At 33.4% G+C, this 16,766-nt stretch overlaps 3 protein-coding genes across 3 annotated transcripts; 1 reads left to right on the top strand and 2 right to left on the bottom strand.

The window, feature by feature from the left end:
* Window positions 1-2,929: 2,929 nt before the first annotated feature.
* Window positions 2,930-5,794, bottom strand: LOC106670963 (glycine--tRNA ligase-like). Its single transcript, XM_024227891.1, has 7 exons — window positions 5,553-5,794; window positions 5,095-5,494; window positions 3,876-4,099; window positions 3,636-3,809; window positions 3,397-3,574; window positions 3,093-3,322; window positions 2,930-3,040 (listed from the first exon to the last, which is right to left on the bottom strand). The coding sequence occupies exons 2-7, from the start codon at window positions 5,327-5,329 to the stop codon at window positions 2,981-2,983; spliced, it is 1,101 nt and encodes a 366-aa protein (XP_024083659.1). The 5' UTR covers window positions 5,330-5,494; window positions 5,553-5,794; the 3' UTR covers window positions 2,930-2,980.
* LOC106670911 (glutamyl-tRNA(Gln) amidotransferase subunit C, mitochondrial) lies at window positions 5,335-10,160 on the bottom strand. The gene is made up of 3 exons (XM_014401583.1): window positions 10,128-10,160; window positions 5,553-5,794; window positions 5,335-5,494 (listed from the first exon to the last, which is right to left on the bottom strand). The coding sequence occupies exons 1-3, from the start codon at window positions 10,158-10,160 to the stop codon at window positions 5,335-5,337; spliced, it is 435 nt and encodes a 144-aa protein (XP_014257069.1).
* A 130-nt stretch (window positions 10,161-10,290) lies between these two features.
* Window positions 10,291-16,002, top strand: LOC106670964 (developmentally-regulated GTP-binding protein 2). Its single transcript, XM_014401674.2, has 7 exons — window positions 10,291-10,589; window positions 10,650-10,807; window positions 14,445-14,615; window positions 14,682-14,825; window positions 14,885-15,150; window positions 15,226-15,427; window positions 15,814-16,002. Exons 1-7 carry the CDS (start codon window positions 10,526-10,528, stop codon window positions 15,898-15,900), a joined length of 1,092 nt encoding a protein of 363 aa, XP_014257160.1. The 5' UTR covers window positions 10,291-10,525; the 3' UTR covers window positions 15,901-16,002.
* Window positions 16,003-16,766: the final 764 nt, after the last annotated feature.

Here is a 16,766-nt window from a genome sequence, read left to right as displayed (position 1 = left end):
AATCTTCTGTCCAATAACGGCCTCCCGAACTAATAAATAATCGGCCCAAGTTTTTCTTACAAATACATGTGACTGAGTTTTTCCGCTGTTTTTTGTCTTCCAATGAAAAGTGGCCTTCAAGTTGGCAAATCACTTCTGGCACAGCCGCCACATTTTTCTTCGTGCTCGACTAGTATTTTTCTCAATTCCGAAAATAAATTGGCATTAATAAGAGCAAATACACTTGACTTTCGTTCATCATCCACAAAGAGAATAAGTTAAAACCGTAGTAACTAAAAATAATTAAAATATTGTAGGTTGAATTATGGAATGTTTAAACAATGGGCGTTAGAGATGATATTATTTAGTTTTTGTAAAATAGTAACTTTATTGTGCATTAAAATGAAAAATATCTTACCATGAGGGAAAACGTATGAAATGAATATTATATAAGCGACTTTCATTTAATAGAATAGTTTTTGTGAAAATGCGAGCGTACGCATGGCTTACCTTACACAGCTCAATCGGTCCAGTCGTTCTTTCAATTTATAAAAAATAAAGCCCAAATAAAAATAAAATAAAAAAGTTTATTCTTAAAGACAAGAGTGTAATAATTTTTATTAAGGTATAAGATTAGAATAAATAAATTTTCCACTGAGCGAAACTACAATAGATTTCCCTTTTTGAACTAGTGTAATCATTTATTATTTTATTTTTTATTTTAGTACTGAATTATATAGACGGCTTTTTGAAGCACGTACGGCATAAAACAAGATGCTGTAGTTCCGGAGATAGGAGCTCTATCGGGTTCTTGCTGTTTTATAGACTTGGCCTCAGGTTTTCTTAGGAGGATTTATTCGGGTAAATTCGACGTGGAATTTATATTCGCCATCCTTGAAGACTCTCGGCCGACATAATGAAAATATTTAACAGATTTTGTTTTATTCGATTTCGTTTACTTTAGCTGCGAACGATTAATTTACCTTGAACGTTTTGACTCGATAGGTAATTTCTTTATCGTTTGTCTTGCTGTTGTAATGCCCCCAGTTAGTAATATTTGCAGAAAAGTCAATTTAAAGGATAAAGTCTGACTATTGTTTAGTTTTCAATTTATTTTATGATAATTATTTTTTCACAATTTTAAAATTTTTACATAAAAATTTCCATTTTTTACCTTCCTCTTATTCTACTAGTCTAAACCCCAAAATGACCCTACGGCTCTACATCTGCGTCTTAAGACCAATGTTGACATGAGCCGGTGGTGTGGTGGACTTTACAGGGCAAAGCGGCGATTAGGCAATTAAGGGTTCCCAAAGGTAAGCATGCATCAGTGTCACTGGAGCCATGAACACAACAACTCCGATCTTGGAGGTTTTATTAAACCTCCCACCACTTCATATTTTAATCCAAGGAGAAGCCATTACATTACTCATAGCCTCATAAATGGACAATCATCTGCTAGGACAGGCCATGTCAATAAACAATGGAAACTGAGGGAGGAGATAAATGCAGATGCCATATTGGGCAAGCCAGTCAATGCCTCAACTCCAAAATATAATTTTACCAAAAAATACCAGGTACTGATACAAGAGCGGGAAGAGTGGGCAAAAGGAACACCTCTAAAGGCAAGTTCCTACTAGTATACTGACGGCTCAGAAACCAAAGATCGAACTAACTTTAAAGGCTTTTCAGTCTGCTTAGCAATTAAACACTGCGCCAGAGAAATAGAAAGGCTATTCGCGGAATATAGTTATCTTCTCTGAGCGTCAGGCAGTACTTAATGTCTTAGCCGCATGCTCGGCGAAGGAGAAAAGTGTATGAAGCTGCATGAAAGCGCCCTAGCAGAAGTCATTGACACAAATGACTGACCCTGGCATGGGTGGGTCCTGTGCATTCGGGGCAAAGAGGCAATGAGAAAGTGAATATGCAGACCTAAAAGGAGCCAATGTGGACTCTTTAGGCCCTGGAACCCTACTGTGGTTTAACATCACTATAACAAAGGATACATCTGTAGGCGATCAGGACAACACTGGTAACCAGGAAAAACCTGAGGAAGGTTTTCCCTGGCTACGACCACTCTTCTTTTACTTCGCCTAGCGATAGGACTCTCGAGAACCATTCCGGACATTTTTCCGCATATAGTAGTCTATAGAACTTTGTAAGTGTGCACACTATCTTTTCCATGTTTATGTTTAATAAATTAGTAACTGTAAGGTTAATGTATTATTAATATTACCCGATAACCGCTACACATTCAAAAATGTATCCTTAATGTGTCAAAAACGTGATGGAACAATTTTTCCACGAATGAGGCAAAGAGATTCATAGAAGGGCTATCCGCAAGGCTTGCAAAGGATTTCCTGCAAGGCAATCTTATCAGAACCAGGATTCTAGCAGGAATCCTCACGTAGTCATGCACGGGATAGGAAAGAAGAAATATTGTACAGATATTGCAAGGAAGAAAATGAGACCGCGGAACACGTTTTGTGAAAGTCTAGGTGCAGATTGTTGCAACAGGAGAGGAAAAGCCGCAAGCAAGACTTTACACTAAGACACCGCTGGAGGTTGATTTAACAACCTGCTAGCCAGTGAATTATACAAAAAAAAAAAAATCCTGTTACCTATAAATTAAGAGTCGCAATTTTTAAATGATTGTATTAGCAAACATAAGGATAAAGTAGAAATAATATATTAAAAAAAGAAAAAAAAGGAGCACAATAGATATACTCAGGTGCAGAAGGCCTTGCGACCGCCTCTTTGATCCTCTTTTATAGATATAAAGCCCTTGGATAGGATGACCAAGATGATCGGCAACGACAAAACCAGATTGATCGTTCGCAGACCCCAACAAAAATCGCACAACACGTTATGAACTTGTTGTTTGTTTTATGGGGTTTTGGAAATAATTAATTTATATTAATAAGTGATAAGGTCATTTCAAAAAGTCAACTAATTTAAATAAATACTTTATTTGGTATAGAACGAATACTACATCCAAAAACTAGTAATTTTTCATCAGAAGTGCACCATAGTCCTTAAATTTTTCAATGTGAATTTCTTCCTGTAAATGATTGCGTTGATTAAGTCAATTAAATCAATAGCAATGATTATACCTGTAGAGTTGTTTCGCGGCTGAAAAGTCCAAATATGCCAGTTTTTAAGGTATGATCCGTCAGGACGGCGGTGTACGGAACCCCGATCGAGTTATTTTTATCGAGTTGTTTCTCCAATTCCTCTTTCCCGAATAGTGTTCGAACAGGGAGTAAACAGTTCAAACCTGCCTTCATTACATCAAAACACAACATTTGGCCCATTTCAAAAAGCTCGAAAGCCAATCGATCGTCTGTGGAAAAATATAGGAAAGGGAAAAATTGCAGGATGATAAGAAAAATGTGAACCAAGGGTGACAAACATTACCGACTGGCGGGGCGGCGAAGGCGAATTTGTAAGGAGCAAACTTCCTGTGGAATCTGCAAATTACTTTCGAATCGTCCGTCCGGTCGTAGGCGTCCAAAAGGTAAATAATTGTCGCGTAATCGAGGCTGCATACGCTTTCAATAACATGAGGGAAAATTAATTCACCATCACAATCAATCTAAAAAAAAAATGCAATATTTAAAGTATAAAAATAATAGTGGTTATTATTTTGATCACACGTTAAAAGGACTGGGCCGGCCACAATTCAGGAAAGGGGTATCGCCTAAAAACTTGACGGATTCAATGTTGTGAACGCCCCAAGGAAAAGTCGCTAGTATTTTCAGCTCTTCTTTATCCGACGTTTCATCTTTTTCTATCTCGCCGAGAGAAAATTTTCCCGGGTCACTGGAAAACTGACACAACATCCTTTTTAAGTTTTACTCGGGGAAAGATAAAAAATAAACTAAAAGGCGGAATACCTTCCTCCACCAACGCTTTCTTTGTTGTGCCCAACGGTAAAAGAACTGTTTCCCTTCGTCTGGCTTGAAAAATCCTATATACCTAAGATCAATCGAGTGTCGAGGATGAAAAATATCGTTTTCCGATGATTTAAAATCGCTGCAGATTTTTCGACAGTCGGCAAGGCCAAACGGTAAAACACCGCCGTTCAATTCTTTCCCGGCTATAAATGCTTCTTTTATATCTGAAATTAATAGTAGTTAAATAAGACAAAATATCAATAATTTCGTTAAAATGAATGGGCGAAAAAAAAAACAATGATTTCGTGGTCTGACTCTGACGACCTACTCTTCTCTTAGAAACATTATACAAGCGTTGCTTCGCCCAAAGAGTTATTCTGTGTCTCCGCCAGTGATAAATAATACTTTTTGGATTTTGGATTTATATAGGCTCAAAACCGCACATGTACGTACATACATACAAACGTGCCGAGTAGAGCCTATTCGCTTCTCGTACTCCACCACCAGCTTTTGCTATTTACACGCTGGGTCAATTTAGCACCCTACATATGGAGTTCTAACCCAACCCCAACCCTCGTTAAATACATTCACTACGTACCATTCATTCAATTAAGGTGATGGAGTTCTCGAAATTCCGCCATCATCGCATCACACATTCACGTTAATAAATACATTCACTCTCAACACAAACTGGTATACACAACTATTATAACTATATTAACTATATAACAACTCCGTTTCCTCCAAAATCGGGACCCAAATATTCGGTATGGTGAAGAAAATGTGTTCCTCAACCACCCTTCAAATAGTGATTTTTGATTTTATTATAAAAACACGATTGTTAATTATTTTAATCGAAATATTTTTTGTTGTGTAGGTTTTAAAGGAGCTAATCTGGTGTGAACAACTAAAGAAGGAATACAACCTGGAGATGGTCGAAGCCGAAATAATAGAAAACAAATAATTGTTATTCTTCTATGATGATTTTCGTGTTTGTTTGTTTCTTCAAGTTAATTTTTTAAGGGATGGTTAGGGAAGCTAATTTTTGTTTATACTTATTGACTTTAACAGTAAATATTTTTTCTAATAAAACACCATCTTGTCCACTACACAGATTCGTGTTTAAACACCTATCACATAAGTCAATCGTTAAAATAATTACAAGAAATTGTAAAGGCTGCAAAAATCGGATGGGAAATAATTAAAATAATCATGCTACCTGGCAGGATTTCGTTCACTGATCGATAGTGGTAAGGAAAGACGTTGTCCTCCCTATAAGAGCTGTTGCCGAAAATCCATTCTTTTCTAATATTTTCTAACAGAATTTCACCCAAAGGGCCGTAAGTGATTCTTTGCACGTTGTTGTTCATGACGTTGAGCTTGATGAAACCACTATCGACGAAATATTTGACAACTTCGTACAGCTGGCGGGGTACGTGGCTTAGACGAAGCATTATTTCTAATTATTGGCTTCTTTCAGCGGGTTTTCTACTTTCGGCTTCAGGGGTATATTGCCAGGCGGTGCGACGAAGTAACCCTCGTCCGTCTTTTTCGCATTGCCCAGTATATCTGGGCGGCAGTTTCCTTCAGTCACGACGTCGGCACGGAGGGGAAGCGATCTGTACAACGGGCATTCGATCAATTCATACGAATCAATATATGGAAAATGTCAATTACCTGTCTTCCAATACGGAGGTTAAGGGTTGTACGCCTTCTGTGTCTACGACGGTGAGCTGGTCTGCGAATCTGATGGCTTCCTCAACGATCCTGACGCCCTTTTCATTACCAAAATCGACGAGAGATATGCTCTCGAGATGTTCTATCAGCTCTTTTCCGATTTTGGTCTCCTTTGGTAACCTAGACGTGTCTATACCAGGGACGGGCGAATTCGGAACTTTACAGCAGAAGGATCTCAACACCTAGAACAAGTCAATCCGGAATTACTTAAAACAGGCGATCAACAACGAGGGAAAACTTGAATCTGAATTCCTTACTCATAATATACAATGCAAACAAACACGAAACAAAGTTACAATAAATCTGCAAGAATTGGGATATTTCCTACAGCAGAACTCCCACTGTAAAAATATCAAAAATACATAAACGGCGATCTTTTTAATATTACGGAAAATTTTTCCGACTGAATGTTAACGAGCCTTTTAAGCTTTATGATAATTAATTATTTCTGGTCGTATATTGAGGTCAAGGTCCCGAGTTTGAATACAAGGCCGCTGGATTCGAACCCGACATACTAACAAATGGGCTTTTTTCAAAAACACAGCAACCCTAGAGTTCATATAACCTCAAAGTTGAAAAAATAAATACAAAAAATCCCAGTTTATCTTTAAGATATTGCATCCCTACCTGGAAAACAAAGTGAACAAAACATTGAGTATAATTATTTTTTATTTTTTTTGCTGGGGCTTCCGACATCTAGGTCATTTCAGCCCCCCACTAAGTCTATATTCTATATTCTATACCCGTTCAAACACAACATTCATACAAATAAATACATCCATACAGTACACTCATTCCGTTTGGTCGGTGGAGTACTTGATATTCCTCCACCGACCTACACTTAAACTAAACTAGATTGGGGTCGATGGGCTACTTTTATAAATATTCCGCCATCGACCCCGAACACACACTCACTCGCTTTCGAGGGGCGATGATGACGTTATATTCACCCTCACCCCTCGCCATTCACGCTAATAAATACATGCACACAGACAAAACATAAAGACACATAACACATAAGACATACTATATACAATAAAAAAAAACCAATTTCCCCTAAAAAGCGGAACAGGGGACTCTGAAACTCGCTACCGTGCTCGAGGACTCTTCTTAAATCCGGCGGCATGCCTACACGCTCTCTGTATGGAGACAAGGCATGACACGCCTCTATTATGTGTGACACATCGAGCGAGTATAATTATTATTTTTATGTAAGGCCTTGGTTGAAACGAAAAAGCGCCACGAGCGGGATTCAAACCCACCTTCGATTTTTTCATTTCAACCAACACCTTACATAAAAAGATGATTAAGTGAAAGAAGTAATTTGGTCAATCAGGCCATTAAACATAATGGATTTAATTGAGTATAATTTCAATAAATAATGACTATTTTTTAGACTGATATTTTGTTACAACCTTCTTTGTAAGTTTAAATTAAAAATTATCACCAATTTAAATTATACAAATTTTGAATATACTCACACACACATGTATAAAAACTAAATATATAAATGTATCCAAACAATTTTAGAAGAACATGATCATACACAAAAATATAATATATAAAGAAAATTTTACCTGATAAGACGTTGATATTAATTAATTAGCATTAATTACAGTAGTGTGTCATTAAATAAAAAATACTATGTTGTTGATATTAGGAAATTGTTTATATTTAACATTTGTATCCATAAGTACAACAATGCTAATTTTTATTGTCATCAATTTGACACAAGACATACTCAGAAGAATAATATTGTCTTAAGAAAAAGATTTCCTTCTATTAAAATCATGCGTATATTTATGACATAAAATTTGCTATATAATTTCCATTTAACTATAGTGATTTTGTAAATTTAACTTCTTTTTTAAAAATTTCTGTCGAATATTTTGTGTTATCTGTAAATTTTCATTTTGACACTGTTTACATTTTGCTTCTTATTTTGTTAAATGTATAGACAATGCAGTATATAACTAACATGCCGCATTGGTTAAGATGTTGACACACTGCTCAACTCTGGAAATACTTTTTTTTTTTTTTTTTTTTTTTTGTTAACACCAGCACTGGGTTCGTATATCCTCAAAGTTATATAATTACCACTTGTAGATAAAATTAATGTACAAATTCAAAAATGTACAGGAACCAGCCACCTCATAGTTGAAATACCCTTGTTCTATATATATATTTACAACTTGTAGATAAAATTAATGTACAAATTCAAAAATGTAAAGTTACCACCCGATAGATTTATAAATCTAGCTGGGCAAGTATCACACCTATGTAAGGTATTGTTTCATAATAATGTAAAAAGAAATTGGACTGAGATGCTTCAATAAAACAGTTCATTTGGACAAGAATTAATTCAATACTTAAGAAAAGGAATATGAATTTTTGAAATACTGTAAGTGGGCATGGGCTTTGAAAATTCTTCAATTATTTAAATAACCCCTGAAAATTTTTTAATTTTTTTGTTTCTAATTTTTGGTTAATTACCTTGTTATTCAATTCAGAGTATTTATTTGTTTATTAGCTATGCAGTTATTTCTGTAGCAGCGGTAAGTTATTGATTTTATTTTGTCTTTAATGTGTTTATTTTGAAATAAAATAATTACTTTACAAAACAGATGACTCAGGAATATATTTAATAACAACAATAATAAGAATAACCCCAAAATAAATCAAACTACCAAACTGTTTGTTTTTACAACTGTTATGATGTTCAATGGAACTTATTATAAAAATATTAAATCAACAAGAAATGCTGAATTTTTTTACTTATGTACTACAACTAATAAATTTGATGAGATTACTAAATTTTATGGTACCTTATTTATTTAACAAAATCCCTCAATCATTAAGGATGAATAAATGTGTGATAAAAATGTAAATCTAATCTCAAAAGCTGGCTACTTGATAAAATATTAAATATAATTTATAAAAAAATAGAAATAAAAATTGACTAACTATTAGGACTCGACAACTCCTCATCCCTTGGGAATCTTACCTTTTTCAATCCTCAGAAAACTAGAGTTGTCCTTATTAAATCTAATTCTCCTAATAATTCATTCTCTTACTAGAGCAATTTTTTTTTTTTTCACTTTCCTTAAATTTTCAATCTGCTCATCACCTTCAAATTGCTCAACATTCCAGCATTAGATACTGTTACGATCTTAAACCAAAAGATTGTATTTCTTACTATATTAATGTCTTCAGCAGTCTTAATTTAGTTTGATAATTATTGACCATGTTCGATTAAAAACTGGCATCAAACTATGTTAGAAAAATATGTCCAAAAATAGTACATTACATACAGCATAACCTTTGTAAACATCAAAGTGCTGTTGGAAAAATTCTGTCAAAACAAAAAGCTTCCTCCCCTTATAAACATAAGGCATACTTAGAGACGGTTAATTTTAATGTTTCTCTAGATAAAGACCTATTCTTTCCACAGTTCACAAAATGTCCAGGCTTCAATTTGCATGAGAACATGTGAAATGGACTTTGGAAGATTGGAAATGAGTTCTGTTTACAGTAGAGATGAAAGTTGCAGCAGTGATTTTGACAGTGTTGGTGAGGGTTGTTCAATCATAAGTTTACTGTGTCTAACACTTCTAGAGTTTATCCACTTCTCCTTTTGTTTTATTTGGATCTATTCTGTAATGGAGGATTCTATATTTGTTTTTGTTATCCCAAGTATAGGTTCGGGACCTAGGTATATAGATAGATTGCCAGGCCCCATATAGCACGTATTTTGGATGACTACCTGAATGAGGTTGGAATTGAGTACTTGGTGTGGCCAGCTTTTGAAGCCCTGATTTGAACACAATCGAACACATTTGGCACCAAATTAAGCAACGAGCAGGATGGTAAAACCCAGGTCCTAACCCCCTTAATAATTGGAAATGGCTATTCTTGATGAATGGGAAAGAATTCCTCAGGATTTTATAACATATCTTTTCCAAGAAATGCAAAGACATTTAATGAGTGTGATTCATGCCAGAGGTAAAATTACTCTGTATTAAAGGGGAGAAAACGTTGTTTTTTATATTTTTATTTGCATTTTTACAACAAGAGCTATTTTTGGAAATAAATACAGAGCAGCCACCAGTAAAATTTAGTAATTCATTTGGTGGTGCTTTTATTTTGTTCATGAGTTTATTTTACCACATTATTTAGATAATTAGAATATCTTTCAAATCAGTTTTAAATTTAATAAACAAGCTCAGTGCTGTGTAATCATTAAAAAAATCAAAATTGCTTTTTTAAGCCAGTGTATGTATTTGAATGTTTGGCTTTTTATGCCCACAGATGAATATCAATTAATGTACATTTTCCTATAAAATAACTATTCAGAAATCGTGAGATGCGGTCTGGTGTTACACCAGACCTCATCTCACGATTTCTGAATAATTATCGATTAACGGTCACTAATCACCACACATTTCTATAAAATAACATTTTTTATTTTTATTAATTTTATATGACTTATTTTATATTTTGATTAAATCAACAAACCTGCGGAAATACTCTCCTAAGAGCGAAAGACATTCCAAGTTGACGGTAAACAACGTGGTATCTGTTATCAAAAGAAAAGAAGGTTACTGCATTGTTATATTTACGGGCTATGTACTGTTTTTTATTTTTATTTTTTTAAACGGTGTGACTAAAAATTTCCGTTTTTTGTTTTAAAGGAAATAAAATAATTTATTTATCTGTAATATTTTTACGTTTATAATTTTTAATTAAAATAATAATAATAAATCTCCAGGAAGACTGTTACCGAAACAAGGGAGGTTTCTTGAGTACAGGTCCAAGTATGCTCTTGGCTCTGTCCCTCCGGAGTTTGTCGGCTTTTTCTCTCGAAGACAAACCGTAAAAGATCGAAGGCTTCCGAGCCGTTGTTAGAAAAAAAAATGGGAATATTGGAGAAAATCTCCGAGATCGAGAAGGAGATCGCACGGACCCAAAAGAACAAAGGTGAGACGAGGCACGGCATGGGACGCGTGGACGTTTCTTGACCTTTTTTTCCAATTTCAGCCACCGAATACCATCTCGGGGTCCTCAAGGCGAAACTCGCCAAATACCGGGCCCAGTTGCTCGAGCCCTCGAAGAAGGGGGAAAAGGGCGAGGGCTTCGACGTCCTCAAGTCGGGCGATGCCAGGGTCGCCCTCATCGGATTCCCTTCCGTCGGAAAGGTGACCAGCAGTTAAATTACTTTATTATGACAATTAAACGAAGATGCTAACTGTCAAGTTAGCCTTCAAGTGGACGAACGATGAGGGGTGGGTCACGAATTTTGACTAAACTTTTTTTGGTGATTCTACACTCCAAAATATTGGACACCACGTTGAGGTGGTGAGGCTCTGATTTCGCAAAAAAAAGTTGAAATTTTCTGTATTTCAATATTTTTATTTTGCCGTTCTACTTGCTCAAATCAACTATATGATCATATCATTTTGCATTACTTTTTATGTGAATTGCAATAAAAATATAGCATAAAATTTCAGTTTATTGATAACCAAAAAATTTCTAAAAACCAAATAATTTTCAAGTAAACTAGATCATAAATTTTGTTTTAGCGCCCCTAGAGATCCCTAAATTATAATTTTTGTTATATTAATTTTATTGTTGGTTAACATAAAAACAAAAATTTCCTACAACACAGAATATTTTAATTTTGGTGGTGACCATTAGTCGATGATTATTCGGAAATTGTGAGATGCGGTCTGGTGTGGTGTAAGTTTCAGAAAAACATTTTCTTTATCGTGCCAACGTTTCGATCTTTATTGAGATCATCTTAAGGGCCTGGGATTTACAAACATTGTTTAAATTTAACAAATACATGTAGGATGTGGAAAAAGTGAATTTATACAATGCAAAAAAAAAATTTTAATATTCAATCAAAGTATTTCTACTCACTCAAAATGTTTGTGTCTGCGTACAAAAACAACAAAAAAGTTCGAACGAAATGCAGACAACAGAAGGTCCTGAAGATGATCTCAATAAAGGTCTTGGCACAAACAACAAAACAATGGCACAATAAAGAAAATGTTTTTCTGAAACCTACATCACACCAGACCGCATCTCACGATTTCCGAATAATTTTAATTTGGTTTGAATTAAAAAGATAAATCAAGAAAATACCTCTTTTTTCATATTCTAACAAATATTCTGTAAGCAAGGTAGGTCTGAAAATGGTGAAAACTTTAAAATTAAAATTTTAATTAAATTAATTAATCTTTAAAAAATATTTTTATTTTACAATTCTACTTGCTCAAATCAACTATGAGAACATATCATTTAACAGCATTTTTTATGTAGATTGCAATAAAAATATATCAAAAGCTATCAAAGTTGATCAATAACCAAAAACTCTAAAAACCAAATAATTGTCAAATAAACATTCTTTTTTCATAAAGCTAATATGAAATTTCATTTTATCATTTCTAGAGATGCCTAAATATAAATTTTTTCTTTAAATTTAAATTGATCGATTTTTTGACCCTTAAATTTTTTCCAATTTTTGAGAAATCATTATCAGAATATTTCTATAAAACACACAAAATAGCAAAATCATTTGTCAAAAATTAACTTTTTTTTTAATGGAAATAATAGTCTGATTTTAATGTTTAGTACAGTTGTAAAATACAATTGGCAATATCTTTAAAAATGAATTATGAGAAAAATTATGTTAGAGCTTGCACCAGGAATGTGAGTCAGGCAGAAAAGTCATTGAAATTATCAATCAAAAAATTAATTTACACTGATTTCCACAAAAGTCAGGATTTAAAGGTTTTAAAATGCTAAAATCACGTCAATGAAGTCAAAATCAAGTTTTGACCATTTTCTTTTGATTTATCAATTTTTTGATCCCTAAAATTTTGCTGATTTTTGTGAAATTGATATTGGAATATCTGATTGAAACAGCTATAATTAACAAACAGCTAAAAGGATTTTAACATCAAACAAACAATTTGGAAGAAGAGAAACAAGCTTGTTCACGATGTATGTACCTTTAAAATATATAAAATATTTCCGTAAAAACAGCAAAATTATTTTACAAAAATTAACCTTTTTTTAATGGAAATAATAGTCAGATTTTAATGTTTGGTACAGTTATAAAATGCACTTCGCAATTACTTTAAAACCATCCCCTAACCATTACTTTAAAAGGAATTGTCAACAATGAAATAAGCCAAGTCCAAGTTTTGACCATTTTCTGACCAATTTGTTTACAGAATGTTTGTTAACATATGCAAAAAAAGTGGCATTTTCTTGATTTATCTCTTTAAATCAAACCAATTTAAAATATTCTGCATTATAGGACATTCTTGTTTTTATGTTAACCAACATTGAAATTAATAGACCAAAAATAATATTTTTTAAATCTACATAACAATTTATGATCATTTAATTAAATTTACTTTATAATTTTAATTAGATCCTACCAAATTAAAATATTCTGCTTCAAAGAACATTTTCATTTTTATGTTCAGCAACAAGAAAATTAATTCACCAAAAATTATATATTTAGGGATCTCTAGAAGTGCTAAAATGAAATTTCATATTAGTTTCACAGAAAAAAATTTATGACATTGTTTACGTAAAAAATATTTGGTTTGTAGAATTTTTTTGGTTATCGATAAACTTGGAAATTTTATACTATATTTTTATTGCAATTCATGTAAAAAGTACTGTAAAATAATATATTCACATAGTTGATTGGGCAAGTAGAACGGGAAAATATAAATATTAGAAAACAGAAAATTTCAACTTTCAAAAAACGTTTTGGCAAAAACAGAGCCTATTAACAAGAAGTGGTGGATACATGTCCGATATTTTAAGAGTGTAGAATATTACCAAAAAAAAGTTTGACCCAAATCCATGACCCACCAACCTTGTCATCCCCTTTTAGATAAAACCCATTTACTTATTTATATATGGGCAATAGCGTATTCTTTTACAATATGTGTGTGTAATGCCTCACAAAAGAAGTTTAAAGTTTATTATCTCAATGTTTCTTGTATTTGATTTTTTGGAGGGGGAGTGGCTGTCGTTTAAAGCATGAGGAACCCAACTTGAGCTTTTTCACCTTCCAATTTCCTAACTAAAAGATTGCAAGAAATTCTTGCTCGACCTTTGTCTTCTAGCCTAGTCTCCATCTCGAAATATTTTACACCCTCTCCGAACAATGTTCTCACTCGCACTATCATCACCCCAGACTTCATTAATGTTTCTGGCCTTTTGGTCACCGACCCAATCGAGTTTAAACTCATAAAACAAAATTATGCGAAACTCACTCATCTTAATAAAGACTGAACTATTCCCAAGTAACAAAATGTTACTGTGGTAAACAAACATTTTTGATTGGAAGAGGATAAAAACTGTTGACATTTGTACAATTGAATATTCCATCAAATGTAAACAGTTTATTATATAGAAGGGTAATTGAAACAAAGCATGAAAACTTGCATTATTTTCCGGACAATCCAGTTAATAGTCGAGTATAATAGCTTCCAGGTTTACAATGATTCTTTCAGACGACTGAAGATCTGGGATTTTTGAAGCACTCACAAACCTTTTTTACTGTCCTTAATAAATTGCAACATTTTCTTGCAGAGTAAACAGAAGACCATACTTATGGTTGAGAGATTCTCTATCATGCTCTTCCTATTATTTTGATTTTTATACTTATCAGATATTACATCCAAAAGACGCAAAGGAGCTTGAAAATGTTCAACAAATTCAATTATTTAAATTTAGGCTTTAGCAGCTTTATATATATTTATAATATATGTAATACTGAGAAAAAAAAATTTCCTACTTTATTAGTCAACATTGCTCAGCACGCTGACATCTACACACAGTGAAGCTGCGTCTTATGAATTTACAACTTTAACTTGTATCCCTGGTGTAGTGGAATATAAAGGCGCAAATATACAGCTTCTGGATTTGCCAGGTATTATCGAAGGTGCTTCCCAAGGAAAAGGAAGAGGGCGACAGGTAAAGTCATTTCTCTTAAAATTATTATTTATTTTTTATATATTGTTGTTTAAATGTCATATGTAGGTAATTGCCGTTGCAAGGACGGCAGATGTAGTTTTAATGATGTTGGATGCGACAAAGCAAGACGTTCAGCGAGCCTTACTTGAAAAGGAATTAGAAGCTGTTGGTATTAGGCTTAATAAAAAAAAGCCCAACATATATTTTAAGGTATTAATATAAAAATCATAAAAGGAAATGTTTTATTTTATTTTTCATTTTTCTTTTAGGTCAAAAAAGGTGGTGGAATTGCGTTCAATTCGACATGCACTTTGACCAAATGTGATGAAAAACTTGTCCAGATGATTTTACACGAATATAAAATCTTTAATGCAGAAGTCCTTTTTCGAGAAGATTGCACTGCCGATGAATTGATCGATGTGATTTCAGCCAATAGAGTTCACCTCCCCTGTCTTTATGTTTATAACAAAATAGATCAAATTTCACTGGAAGAAGTCGATAGGATAGCAAGGCAACCACATAGCGTTGTGGTTAGGTAAATCATTTTAAAATAATATTATCATAAATGAATTACATACTAATTAATATGGGTTTTTCTTTTATTATTAAGCTGTAATATGAAATTAAACTTAGACACTCTGCTTGAAACATTGTGGGAATATCTCGCACTCATCAGGGTTTATACAAAAAAACCAGGTCAACCGCCAGATTTTGAAGATGGGCTCATATTGAGAAAAGGTGTCACCGTTGAACATGTTTGTCATGCTATTCACAGAACGATTGCGGATTCATTTAAATATGCACTAGTTTGGGTTTGTAATTTTGTTTATTTGTACTTTTTTAGAACATAAATATATTATTAATTTTCAATTAATTAATTTTTATGTAAGGTATTGGTTGATATAAAAGTCAGTGTCACGAGCGGGATTCAAACCCACTACCTTCGGCTACTTACAGTGCTGCTCTACCACTTGAGCTGTCGTGACTTTGATCCACTCGGACACCAACTTCCCATCTCAACCCCACCCTTAGAATTTTCCCTCCTTTTTGCCATTTTTCAATATCTTTTTTATCTCAGCCAATACCTTACATAAAGATTATTTAATTGAAAGTAGTTATTTGGTCAATCAGACCACGAAATCTAATGGGCTATATTATTAAAGTGGCTATATTATTTTAATAAACGTTTTTGTTTTAGGGCACCAGCACCAAATATTCACCACAGAGAGTTGGGCTCCAACATATTATGCATGATGAAGATGTGATTCAGATTATTAAGAAATAATATTCTTAAAATAACTAATATATCAAAAATAAAATGATAAAAGAACTGCTCAACTTTGTTTTAGACAGCATTTCTCTAATTTTATTTTTTAATAAAACTACAGAGCTTTACTTCCCTCTTAAATTTGTGCATGGATGTAAATTATATATGAATTTTGTAAAGTAATAAAATCATTACAAATTTTGATTTGTTGTTCCCTTTTTCCAAGTTTGTTTGAATATCAATAAAAAATTTAAACTGGGATTTTTGAAAGGAGTGTAGTATCACTGCAGGACCTATTTCATTTTGCTTATTGGGCAGATATATTTTTAAAGCTTAACTCCTCTTTGGCATCATCCAGCTGGTGAAATGATGAAATGACTAATGACGCTTCCATAGTCCATAGCATCATCCTCGCTGAATGCGTTAATTCTTTTCTGGAATAATTCAATATTCTTTTTATGTTGGTACATGTTTTAATTATTTTTTGTTTATGTTCGATTATTGTTCTTCTTTGTTAGCCAAGTTGTCTATTACTACATCATATTTTTAAAGAGCTTCTTAGAACTTAGATTGAGGAATGGTGCTTTTTGTCTCGTCACGGAAGTGTCTAAAGCTGGGTTTCCACTCGCACGTTTTGCAAAACGTGCCTCGCGTTGTGGATACCTAGCTAGGAATATAAAACTTGGTACAAGGATGTTTCAGGGTGAGCCTGAAGACTGCCTTTCAATTTTTTTTTTTTCACATTGTTTGTTTCTCTCCATGTAAACACACTTGTCTCAAGTATCTGGAGGACTGCATTTTGCTTATCTGAATGTACCACAGCTACCGATTTTTGTGGGATGCTAAAGATAAAACTCATCATAACAAGAATGAGTTCATTTACA

Source organism: Cimex lectularius, unplaced genomic scaffold (assembly GCF_000648675.2).
Source record: "Cimex lectularius strain Harlan isolate CLEC.00 unplaced genomic scaffold, Clec_2.1 scaffold243, whole genome shotgun sequence".
Taxonomy (NCBI): domain Eukaryota; kingdom Metazoa; phylum Arthropoda; class Insecta; order Hemiptera; family Cimicidae; genus Cimex; species Cimex lectularius.
This window is presented reverse-complemented; position numbering and strand designations above follow the sequence as displayed.